At 43.5% G+C, this 13,537-nt stretch overlaps 1 protein-coding gene across 2 annotated transcripts in view; it reads right to left on the bottom strand.

The window, feature by feature from the left end:
• SVEP1 (sushi, von Willebrand factor type A, EGF and pentraxin domain containing 1) overlaps nt 1-13,537 on the bottom strand; it is a 1,097,507-nt gene that overhangs the window by 35,897 nt on the left and 1,048,073 nt on the right. For both annotated transcript variants that reach the window (XM_078676696.1, XM_078676697.1), the window contains one exon: nt 11,517-11,610. In XM_078676696.1, coding sequence (XP_078532822.1) covers nt 11,517-11,610 — 94 coding nt within the window. The remainder of the gene's footprint in view (nt 1-11,516; nt 11,611-13,537) is intronic.

Here is a 13,537-nt window from a genome sequence, read left to right as displayed (position 1 = left end):
CGGTAACGGACGAATTCGGCCGTTACCGACAGGTATTTGGGCTCCTACATCTGGCCCTAGAAGCTTTACCTTTTCTGCCCAAGAAGGACCTGAAATTTCATATCCTAAGAAAAGAGATTATTGAGAGGCGATTGTTAATGCCTGCCTGAGTGCTTCAAGGGCTTTGTCCATGCACAAGTATGAAATACGCAGAGGGACTAAAAAACAAAATTATAAAAAATATGCATTTATTGGGGAATCCAAATTGACTAATTTTTAAAAAAAACTGATGAATAAAAAGTAAAGCATTGTCTGTAACAGGCAGCAACAGCAAAGCCAAACAGGGGTACAGAAGAAAAGTGCATCAAGGAAGAAGACACAAATATACTAATTGCTTGACAAGGAACAGGACAACAAAAGAAAGCAGAAGGTAGCCATAGCCATGACCTGCCATAGGATCTTCCCCTGTCGCAGCTCGCAAAACAATGCCAACTAAATAAGTAGTAAGAATAGACAAACACTTTTCCTAAAGAAAATTGCTTGGGACAAAATTGGTTGAAAGCTGAATTATATATGTATATATATATACGTGTATGGATTTTTTTTAACAACTAGCGAGGGCAGCTGGATAAAGAAGTACCTTAGGTGCAAATTCGACTGGGGAAAGCAATGATTTGCCATAGTGTTTTAAAAGCATTTTGTAACCTTAAGGATTGTCTTGCAAGGTATCAAGATTCCCTAGAGATTCATTTCATTAATACGACTCAAATGTACCCTTTAACATTTCATTATTGAATGCCAATTTTACTATCTTTACTATTTGTGAATCTATGTTGATTTAGCAACTGTGAATTTCACAAACTTATATCTACTATGACCCTATATGTTACATATCCTATTTACCTTTGCTTTACATATAATGCAGTTCGTTAATTCTAACGTCCTCATTATGAGCCCTCATTATGAGTGGCCAAGCAAAAAGTTCCGCAGGTATTTTCCCCTCGAATTGGCATAGATTCCTGAGCCTGACACATTTCACGACACTCATGTACAATTCGTTTGCACAACAACACCCTTTTGTTTGATTATTAGCAGAATAGGATACATTAGATGTCCTGAATATCTACTTCTAAAGGTTGCCCGGTAAAGATACCAAGATATTTAGATGATACATGATAGAAGTGATGCATAGTATGAACAATTACTGGATTTTTGCACCAAGTTTCTGTCTTGTTTTTCACTCATAAGCAGCTACATCAATCAATGGTTATTTTGTTCAATAACATCAAGACTTGAATTAGAGAGTCCTTTGCTCCAAACTGTTAGAAATCAGCCTTATTGCAGGTTTCCCCTAAGTTGGGTAGACTGGCTGTCCACAAAAGAGCTGCTGCCCTGGTTGTGCAACTCTGTGTGTGACAAAGTGAAAACACAACTTTCAGCTGCCATTGTAGACAGAAGAGCTTGTGCATGCACTGCGCACACGACTTTGCCACTATCTCCAGTGTCAACGTTTTTAAGTCTGTTAACCATATATATAAGTCTCCTCTAAAGCATGCCTATGAAGCACTAGGGCAAGCATTTGTATATTGTTAAGATAGACATATATTGTTTGATATGTCTGTACAGCAACCTCCTATAGTGTTGGTTTTTGTGGAGGACAGTTAACTAGCCTTATAAGGTAATTGCAGGAATAACAGTTGGCATTCCAATGCATCTAAGTCATGACAGAGGTTATCTAACCATGTCATGTAAGGTATCTGTGAGACCTGTCTGCCCTAGGGAGGACTTACTCCATTATTTGTGTCCTTTTCGCCTCATTTTTGCCACCATCTTTTTGTTGGACCTGGGTCTCTGGGTGCCTTAACACTGCCAAGCAGTGCTGAGGTGCAGGGCTCTCTCCTAATAACGTGGCTGCCACAGGCCCCTGCCACTGCGGAGTGACCATTGAACACACACGCACTAGTAGCTAGGAGCAGGCTGGGACATCCTGATAATGTATCTCTGCCATCCCGCCTTTTTGTCCCATAGAACAATATGTGGATGCTCCTGGAACCTTCCAGCCCTGGGAGGAGTTATGCTTTGCCGCCTTTACAGGAGGGTCACCTGACCTAGGAGTATAAGAGGATAGGAGGGAAACTGAACTAGTCAGTTGGGGCACCACTGGACCTGGGGGAACCTCTTCCGGAGTATAGGAGGTTGGACCTAGGGGGGAACCTACACTACTGGAATTGCCTGAGCTTAGGCACTGCTGTACCCAAGTTAGCTGAGGGACTCTGCCAGCCTGCTGATCTTGCCCAGTGAGGGGGAAACCCAGGGGACCAACTCCAGTGGGCTGCAGGGAACCAGTCTGCCTTTTATGCTTGCCAACTCAACCCCCCTTCTTTCCCCAAGAACCTGCAACTAAGACCTGCGTCTATTCTTCCCCCAAGATAAGCGCTGTGCCAACCAAGTGCTATCAGGAGTTGACTGCTTGCTGAGAGCTGCTGCTGGGGGATCACCAGGTAAAGCGCCGTGCCCATCTAGCGCTATCCCGCAAGAGCTGTGCTCCCCTGCGCTAAGGAGCAGTAATCTGCCTATACTGCCCAGCGGGTGCGCCTGTGAGCGCTAGTGAACTGCTGCTAGTGAACTGCTGCTATTGTGCCCCTTTCCTATAGCGCTGTGTTCCCTCCACGCGTTGGCCTGCCAAAGACTGTCCCCGTTTACTAGCGCTGTGCCTACTACTGAGTGCTTTTCTGTCACGTCTGGCCCTTAAGAATTTGTCAAATCCTGCGAGCGCTGAACCAGGGGCGCTGCAGGGCCCTTGGGACCTACTGTGGCCATGTCAATCAGTGCTGCGCCTGCAACTCACTGCCACAACCTCTGGGTCGCTGAAGGAAGAAGCGCCGCAGCGGCCCCCGAAGCCAGGGGAGGGCCGCCGCGGTATTGAGGAAGGCCGCGCTGGCCCGGTGAAGGCCAAGAGGGCATCATCACGTGGCTGGGGCGCCGGCCACGTCATAGGCCGTGCCCCCCAGGTGAGCAGCGCTGCATTTGGCTGAGGCTGCAACGCCCCCCTAGAGCTGTATCTGATTGGCCATGATGCCGGGGAAGGAGCTGGAAGATCGGAGCCCGTCCAGGCCTCAGCACGGGGGTTCCGAGGAGTGCGGGAGCCCCCCTACCCCTCCTGTCTGGCTCAAAGACATGTGGAGGTCTGAAGGGGGAGTAGAGGAGCCACTGGGGGCCCGTATAGCCTCTGCGGGCTCCCGTTTGAAGACAAAGGCCTGACTGCGACCGGAGCCCAAGGTAACACCCCTGGGGGAGGGCGGAATCACTGCTGAGAAAGCAGGGCTGCCTGGGAGCCACATCGAGTCAGAGTGGCACACCCGCGACCGCCCCTCCTCTCAGGCGACTGCTACTGGGCCGCGAAGGCCCCATTTAACCCAGTCGGTGAGAACTGCTAGGGGCTGGGCCTACAGTGAATACCGGACTGCCCATAGCCCGCCTGAGTACGGTTATTAACCATCTGCCACGAGAGTTAAGGGTTGATGTTACCCCAGTGACTAAGAGATAGTACCTACCAACCTAGTAAATGCCCCTGAGGTTGAACACCAAGGTGTGCTTCTGAGGAATGTGGGCGTAGGAAATGTTAATGATGCTGGGTTAACGATGCTGATGCCGTATTCATGCCCCAGAGTATGCCTTAACAGAAAGGTGCAGAAGGGATGTTATATTCATTAATGTTTGCGTAGGAAATGTTGTGCATGTTACTTCTCTGATACCTAGGCCTAAGAACCGTTACTTGAAAGTTCCCCAAGCATAGGAAATGTGTTGATGTTAGATGCATGCCCCTAAAGGGGTACATTGGTGACCATGCTCACAAGAAGTGTTGCCTATGATGTCCCTGAATAGCAAAAGTGTTACCTATTTGAATTGATGCCTAGAGATGTTGCCTACATTAACTTAATAAGTAAGGAGAGTTACCCGCTTGAACTAAAAATGAGATAATGAGTCTTGGTTTCTAAAACAACCTGGTGTGGTGTCATTCTCAGAGTTACTGTCTCAGTGCAAGTGCGTGCTGCACTACTGCTTTACACATTGCCTTTGGGTGCCTACCTGCCTTGCACCAAGCTACTGTGTTGGAATTTGGGACCCCAGTTCTAACAGTATCAAATTAAAGAGGACATTAAATGCGACTCACTATTGTCCAATTTAATGCTGGTCACTTTTGCGAAAGTTGCCATTCCTTGACCCAGCTGGCACAGTGGCTTTGCAGAGGCACTAGGTCTGAGACAAAGTTCTGCTCACCTGGAGAGACATGTGAACGACTACCGGGAACAAAGGCTGCTTTCGCACTGTTGGTGGGACCCCTCCCCTCAGGATGGGCTGCAAAGGGTGTTAGCCCAAATTGCAGATGATGCCACCTTAGAAGGGCCGCTGTGAAAACACTCAAATGCAAGAAGTCTTTAATTTCCCATGGACAATATCGAGTTACGGCTAGGAAGGGAAAACCGGTTTCAGAACCAGTTTTCTGTGAGTGGGCAGCCCATGGTAGCTACACCCCCAGGAGTGGGCTAACAAGGTCCTTCCGCTCAAGAAAGACTTCAGCCATGTTGTTTGTGGCATTTAAGTAGTAGCTGCCAGTGTGTTTACAGAGTAGTGGGCTGGGGTATAGAGGGGATAGGGCTGGGATGGACGATGAGTCAAACATTTTAAAAAAAAATACAACACTTACCTGCTGCATCTCACCCCTCTCTTTTGCAAGCATTATCCTGGCCCACCCCCAAGCCATGACTCCAAGAGAAAAAGTAAAACGATAATACATAAGGGTTTATTATCATTTTCTTTTTTCCTTTTTTACAGCTGCTGGCAAGAGGGGCAATGCTCCTTCTCCATAGAGGACAAGCCTCCGCTGCATGCTAGTTGCACTGTGGGATAGCCAGATGACACACATCAACAGAACCATGTCATCAGGAAGGAGGGGACCTACTAGCCCATTTTCTAGTGAATTCATTGTCCCCTTGGGGCACTGTACTGGGATATAATGAGCCCCACTGGCACCCGAGAAGTTAGTAATCTCTGGATTTGGAACAAGAACGAGAAGAAGAGCACTTTGCACTTGTTGGAAGCAAATAAGAAAAAGCTGAAATGCCCTAGTGACTGCACCTGCTGCACTTTGAGCTAGCAGAGTTTGGACCCTGTTCTGTGTGCCTGACTCGGGGAAAACTTGATTCCCTCCCCAATCCAAAGCAGAGACTCAAAGGGTCAGATGGATGCCCCCCAGAACTGCAATGGGGACATTAAAACTGGAACAGGCCAAACAGCGTCCCCGGTAGCCACTGCAGCTGTTTTGCAGCTACCCGACGCTGGGCACTTTGATGGACAATTTGGAGATAGGCAAAAATTGCACCTGAGTCTGCTGGACCCGTGGGTGTTGGATGTGACCAGATTTGTCCACCCCAAGCTACACTAGCCCCCACCAAATATGTGTACTGTGACCGATGTGTTGCAAGAATAAAAGGTCTGCATTGGCAGCCTTTTGACCCCTACATTGAGGACTTTGTGGGACCCCGAGATTTGCGGCCCTAGTCTCCCAAACTCGCCTCTGGGCCGAGGACGCAACCGGACTTCATTCCTGTAGACCGCTCAGCATCTGGAGCATCCATTGAGCATCTTTAAGCCTGCATCCATCAGCATCAGGGGCACCCCATAAAAGTCAATAGTTGTCCTGTAAAGTTTGGATCTCGCTCTAAAAATGCTCTGGTGCCAACGTAACTGTCCAAAGATACCTTTGAGGCCAACATGACCTCTATCCTTTTGGATTTGGTCACCCAGCCTGGGTCAGAGTTGCTGAACTCAGTGTTACAAACTCTTCGAAAGTTTACAAAGTTTTGACTTGCCAATGTTTGTTAGCGGTTGATGTCAAAGTTTTTAAATGCTTTAAAAATTCATATAAACAGAACTCTCCAGTGGATTAAGGTCATCAAGGGCTCTATATATGCTCTATATTTTATAAGTTGTATTTATTTATTTATTTATTTTTGTGTTTTATAGAGCGCAAACTTGACCCGTGAAGGTATCAGAGAGCTTTACAAGGTATACAGTGTTGAACAAACAAAAGGTTTAAAGTGTAGAAATATACAAAATTTAAAAAAAGGATGGTGAGGGGCCGAGGTGCTGAGAACATAGGGAAGAAGGAGATACAGGTGTATGGTTACAATCACCGTCAGAGTCAGCAACAACAAAGGTCCCATATATTCTCGGCGTGGACAGTTGGTGATCTGGGAAAAAGCGATAGTCTTAGATTCGTCAGGCACAGTGTGGTGGTTGAGGGCAGTCCTTAGACGAGGAATTTACCCATGAGGAAGCTTTTTGCCTCCTTTTTGAAACGTGCTAGAGAAGGGATTCTTCTGATGGCAGGTGGGAGAGAATTCCAAATTCTTGGTGCTGCTCCGGTGAACGCCCTATTGTAGGTTCTTTTTTTCTGAAAAAAGGCAGGTTGGAGAAAGAGGTTTCTTGCGGACCAGGATTTCCTGCTTCCTCTGGATATCACTAGGTTCTATGCCATATAAGCAGGGGAGTTTGTGTCTAGAGCCTTGTATATAATGCATGCCAGTTTCATCTGAATTCCGGCCTCTAGAGGGAGCCAGTTCAGCGCTTTCATGTGTGGCGAGATGTGGTTGAATTTCCTGGCTCCTGTGAGTAGTCTGGCGGCCCCGTTGAGGCAGACTTTTAGAGGTGCTAAGGAGATCTTGGGTAATCCTGTAAGGGTGGATCAGCCATACTCCTGTCTAGAGATGACTAGAGCTTGAACTGCCAATTTTAAGTTAGGAGCCTCGATGAAACGTTTCAGCTTCCAAAGGTAGCTCAGGTGGAATCTGGCTGCTTTAGCCATCGAGTTAATGTGGTCTTGCATGTTCAGGTTACAGTCGAGGATTATGCCCGGGGATTTTGTAGAGTCCACAATGGTCGTCGGACAGTTCTGGGCTTTGATGGTCTTGATCCACATCTGAATCTCTGGGTTAGCTTTTGAAGGGGCGATTAGGAGAAATTCAGTTTTCTTTACATTAAGTTTGAGTTTGTTATTGGTTAGCTATTGGACAGTCAGTTTCAGGGTCTCATTCAGGGAGAGGATCTCCTTGAGTGAAGTGATATTGATGTATATTTGGGTATCATCCGCATACATATGGTAGGAGAAGTTGGCGGTACGGAGAACTTCGGTGAGTGACTCTAAGTAAAGATTAAAGAGGGTGGGGGACAGGGTTGAACCTTGGGGGCCTCCGACCGTGACCGGGGTGGGAGCTGATTGGTTGCCGTTGATGAGAAATCTCTGAGAGCGGTTGTGGAGGAAGGATCTGAACCATTCTAGGACCAAGCCATCCAGACCCATCCTGAATTTGAGGCGTTCACGTAGTTTTTCATGGTTGACCGTATCAAAGGCTGAGGATAGGTCAAGGAGGATTAGAAGGCAGGTTTTGCCTTGGTCTAGGGCTTGGAGGGCATCGTCCATGATGTGGAGCATAGTAGGTTCAGTGCTGTACCCTGGTCTGAATCCAGATTGGTAGTCATCAAGTAGGTGGAAGTTGTTGATGTGCTGACTTAGTTGCTGTTGTACACACTTCTCCAATAATTTGGCTGATAGCAGGATATTAGAGATAGGTTTGAAATTGTAAGGGGAGGCTGGATCAAGTGAATGTTTTTTCAGAATAGGGAGGACTTGGCCGGCTTTCAAAGGGTCCGGGATCAATCCCTGATGGAGAGAGGCGTTGATAATTGCAGTCCAGAAAGGAACAATGGATTGGGAGGCGGCAGCGAGGCAGCTGGATGGTAGCGGGTCATTGAAGTGGGTATTTGGTTTTAAGGTAGAGAGGATTTTGGAGATTGTGTCTCTTTCTTGTGTAACTCCTATTTCTTTGTTTGGTGCTGTTAAATGCTTTACACATTGTTCCTTTGCTAAGTCTTTCTGCTCAGATCCACAGAAGATACCCAGGGTTGAGCTTAAGGTTTTCAAAGAAGTCTGACTTGACCCAAATAGCCACATAATACACCTAGATCCTCACACAGACTGCTATTTACGGTCCCTCTTTGACTGAGGTTTGACACTTGGAACAGAAGTCATATTCAGCCGAACTGCACTGCCAGAGTGCATGATTTTATTGAGAACAGTCATTCCCTCCTCCAAGCTCCAGCTGAGAGTCTGATAAACACACAGACCCACAGTGTTCAGTTATGCAGGGTTAGTTTGCGTCATGCTCTTAGAGCAGTGATAAGAGGGGGGGTGTAGGATTTAGGAAACATATTCCTGAGAAATATGGTAGAAACGTTTGTCGTTTTCACATTTCTAGTAAACCTGATAATAATAATAATATCTTGTATATGTTTTGTGGTCATTATGCATGTATTAAGTAGCAGGCTACTGTAATAAATGTTGTTCAATATACATTTTGTCATTATTAGTACAGATGCTTGAGTGTGACATTCTAAGCACAAATGGTGAGTTTCCCAATTATCACTGCATCCCTCAAAAGAAGAGGACTGTTTCTTCACCAGAAAGCACCTTTCCCCAGTAAGATAGAGCAGAGTGTGGGCCTGCAGTAAACTAGATTTGTCTTTCTCATATATAGCACATTGAACTAGGTCCTTGTGTCATATGGGTAGAGGATATAAACATGTAGACTAAGGGTATATTCCTAAAATACATAACAGAATTACCGATACCAGGGGTATGGGTAATTACAGGAACGGGGAATATTCCAAATACTCCATATATTTCGGGAGTCATATTGAGAATCAACCTTTCCCTGCTAATTTTTAGAAGATTTTTCACCAGTATGTCTCCAAGAGACATCGCCTGCTTACAGAAGGCAAAACTCCTAATAATCAGTTTTTCCTCAAGATTTGTAATTCTTTTTGACTAGTAAGTTCACTTACCAGCACCAATGGAACTTCCTCCCAACTGGAAATGAGTATCTAAATGAACGCATTTGTAAAGTTATTCTTTCTTTTTAAAAAGATTTCAACACTACTAAAGAATGAATATACAGGGAAATAAAATATTGAACTTAAAATTTTTGTTCTCTTTTTACAAGGATTTATTTATTTTCATTGCTCTATGTATGATCTCATTTTCTAAATAAAAAATATTTGCAGATTATTGTTTTAATATCAGGCGATCCTCCAGTTGTATGGATTATATATATATATTTCAATATAAAAGTTTTCAGTAATGCTAACCCTAATAACACTAACTCAGTTTTTTATGATGACTTGTAATTTAAAAGCACTTGTCCACTATAAGAAGGAAGGGTGCCTCTTGTAGAGGGATCACAACTTTTAAGAATGTGAACTTCTTTAGCGTTGAGTTCCAGACTTCATTTCATCAAGCAGATGCATTTGCCTTAAAAACATCATATCTGTGACTACCAATTACGTTCAGGCTAGTATCAGTGGGGTAAAAATGCATGTAGAGTCTAGGAAATCCACCTAATTGCTTTAGCTTTTCCGTAATGACATCAAAGTTCTGAAAAATTACACATAATTATGAGCAATGCAAATTCAATATTTTGAGCTGTATTGCCCAGGTGTCCATTTTGGATGCCAGGATGCAATTCATGCTAAACATCGCGCAGAAAAACACAAAAGTCACAAACACCAGCAATTTGCTTTATGATTGTTTGTGGTGTTCCTCTGTGCTCGTGCTAACATTTTGTTGTGAATGGCACATATTTACACAATGTGGCATAATAGTGGAATTTCACGTAGTAAATCAAAATTACCAATATTATGTGAGATTATGCCTGCATAATGGAAATTTTACCTGAGTTTATTAAAGTCCTGCTCACATTAACATTATAATGCTTTGATCAAAAGCCTGTGGATGAAGGAGAACCCCTTATTGCCTCTCTCTTCCCTCTACCTTACCAAATAAAGTAAAGTAATTCCAAAGGAAAGGTAGGAGGGTAGGGGGCTTCCCCTTCCCTTCTTTAACGGACTATACACTTATCTGTCACTGTTGGGGCCCTCCACACCAACGTCTGCAGAAAGCTGTCAAATGCCAGAGACATTTTTAAACTACCCGTATTTACCCAGAGTTGATTTCAATAAATTATACAATCCCTTATCTTATTAAGATTGGATAATACCAACTGCCCAGTTGTAAGAGTTTCTAAACTATACCTGGTCCCTCTGAAGACACATAATCATGCACCTTCCAGGTTAGACACTGGTATGAGTAAATATGACCACTCCTCTTCTGATGATTCTCACATGGCTTTCATCTAGAAAAAGGGTACCCGCAAATTAGAATGATCTATATGGTGCCACAATCATCCATGATATCCTATAATTATTCAGAAAACAAGCCCTTTCTTTTATCAAAGTTAACTGCTGTTTTATGTTTGGAGGTACTAACACTAATTCTGACCCACAACATAGCCTATTATTTATTTTGTTATTTATGTATTTATGTATTTTAGAAACTTATAAAGCACACAGCTACCCCCAATGAGGGTGTCCCGGCGCTGAGAAAGGCGGCAGATGCAAGTACCAGTAGGTGGCTAAGGGCTGGAAAACAGCCAGGTCTTCAGTACACGTCGGAAAATGGTTTCAGAATCGGCCATACGCAGGGAAAGTGGCAGGCTTTCCAAGTTTTGGCAGTAATCACTGCAAATGTTCTGCCACCCATTCTGCACCAGCCGAAACGGGGAGTCGTCAAGAGGCGAAGATGATTCAATCTAAGGGTACGGTTAGACTGAGAGTGCTTGAGTCGAGCTCTAAGACAAGCTGGACCGTGAACCTGAATCACTCTAAAAGCCAAGACAAGAGACTTGAACTGAATACATTTGATCACTGGAAGCCATTGGAGCTTCTTCAAGTGGGGTGAGATCGAAAGGCGATATGAGATGTTGCAAATTAGCCTAGCAGCTGCGTTTTGAATGATCTGCAAGCGTCTGATCAGGTAAGCTGGTGCCTCTGCATAAAGACTATTTACAAAGTCAAGATGTGAGGTGATCAGAGCATGAATAATGTTCCAACGAAAATCGAGAGGGAGAAAGGGAAGGATTTTACGGAGCATGTGCAATTTACCAAAACAGGCAGAGGAGACCTGGTATATTTGGGATTTACAGGATTTGTCAAACCGGAACCCAAGATTCCTAGCCGAGTCCACAGGTTTTGGGGGGATTCAACTCAGATGGCCACCAACGCAGTGGAGGAGGTTTTTTTAATTAAAAATCAACACCTCTGTTTTTTCTGAGTTGAGCCTAAGCTCATAGCTATGTAGCTTAGACATATTTTTTTTATTTACGCTGACAGTGGATGTGATAGTTAAATGAATGACAACAACCTTTACTTTACATGCAGCCAGTGGGAACAGCTTAGAATCTCTTTGATTTGTTTCTCTGTACTGGTCCACTTGTAATGAGTAAGGAGCTAATAATAGACTTCTTACACTTTCGTCACTAAGCTTTATTTTTTGTATAAGTGTTGTACTATATCATATCTAAGAACAATATCATTTTCTCTGCACAAGACAGATATTTGTGTTCTGATATATAAAGCCTTACCTTGAGCAGTCAGGCCCACTCCATGCAGGTGGACAGTGACATCGATTGGGCCTTATGCATTTTCCACTATTTAAGCATGGAGACTGGCAAACGGCTGTAAGAAAATAATCATAGTTTAGGAATTTATAGAATTAATCTATGAATATTGAGAAAATATTTGTAGAAACTCCTGCTTCTCCTGTTCTACTGTTATGTCAGTATGATTCGACATCTGTTTGTCTCACAACTGTGGCTGGATAAAAAACATTGTAGCTATTTAACACTCTGTAACATTAGAGACTTTCCATATATTCACTGTCATAGTTGAATAATAACCTTGAATTCCATTTTTAATCTCAGTGACGATGCTTCCGTGTAACACAAAGATGGTCTACATGGATATACAACCACAGGAGTTAAGAAACCTTTTTTCAGTTATACGGATACACCATAAATGTACGAATGAACTTCTGCTCCAGGTCTGCACAGATTTGTGTGAGGGCATCATGCCTATTAGGAGGTGGATCTTTTACTTGAATGGCATTAGGGAGAGTGAGAGGACATACAAGAGAAGCACTGTTACCACTCCTTCATGATGCAATTGGTTTGAGTGGGCGGTAGCAGCAGTCCTGTGCATTGAACAGACTACAGTAGAGATGTTGTGGGATAATTAGGGCCAGTACAAAAATTTTGTGGCTCAATGTATTTTTCCCACCCTTCCTATATGGACATATTTAGTAATGGTAGTGGGGTGATAGGGTAGGGGTAGGTAGTTAGGATGATACATTTCATGGTCTCTAGGTGCTCTCAGCTCACTCCTAGATTGTCCGTATGACTCTCAGTATTGATCCCTGTGAAAGCCCATAGCTGACAGGGAGAGGAACATGTGTCTGAAAAGATTATAAAATTGTGAAAAGCATTATCCATATAAGAAAACTTTGGTATCGTGATAAGGCAAGTCTTGGGTCTAGGTGGAAAACATCTGCTTTCTGTGTGGCTGTCTGGCTAGAATTCACAGCCTAAAAAGAGTCACTACAATCTTTACTATGCATTGGCAACCAGAGTTAAAGCAAATTAAAGATTTCACTGTTGGTGCATAGTTTTGAAGCGTTCCCAAATAACTGACCTGCTTGTAGCACATAACGTTTCTTGAATTTCCTATGTTTATGCACTTAAGTAGATTTCACTCATGAGTGTCAGTTGGCCCAGTAACTTATGAGCAATCTGCATAAGGGTACAGTTGTAGCTTATCTTTTTCTTGCAGCATCACATACCATTACATATTGTGTATTTTTTATGAATGAACACACTTCGCTTATCTGTCATCCTGAGTAACTCAACATAAATGACACTTGCATAGTTTTTCAGCAAGTTGCCCGCAACTCATTTATAATTTCACAATCTCTCCTCCTTCCTCTGAAAGTAATACCTATGCAACCTAACAATACCTAATCCCCTCTAACTCTGCCATTAATCTCCCCAGGGATGTGCTTGAGCTCACATACTCCCCTCTAATGATCACAACTAACCCCCATCAATTTAGTCCACTAAAAGGAATCTAGAAACTGTAATGACTGCATGGAATGGTTGCTTGAGTATACAAGACTAATCCCAACTAACAGTAAACACTAGTGGAATAATCACTAATCTTGGGTTCCGGAGCAGCGTGCTACCCGACACAAAGCACTTTAACACCTCATCAAGGGTAGTAAGTGCTACATAAATGCAATTACAATAAGAAATACTTAGGAACATACATTGTTTCCTTTGAAAGTAGTTTTCCAACTAAACATGAGTATTTTTGTATGGTTTTCACAGTTTCCGTGAAACAAATTACATCAATTTGCTCACTCTAAACACAATGGACAAACTTTGGTTTGTTTCATGTTGCTTGCTAAACAGAACCTCGTCCCAAGGTATTTACTGATTTTAGGGTATTTACTAAATATCCGAAAAACAAATGATCTATAACATACCTTTTTCAGATTGTGAAAATAATTTTGCATGCGTTTTCAGTTTGATTTGCAGTGATAAGACACAAA

This window comes from Lissotriton helveticus, chromosome 2_1 (assembly GCF_964261635.1).
Source record: "Lissotriton helveticus chromosome 2_1, aLisHel1.1, whole genome shotgun sequence".
NCBI classification, from domain to species: domain Eukaryota; kingdom Metazoa; phylum Chordata; class Amphibia; order Caudata; family Salamandridae; genus Lissotriton; species Lissotriton helveticus.
The sequence above is the reverse complement of the archived record's forward strand: the minus strand, read 5'-3'. Positions and strand labels throughout refer to the sequence as shown.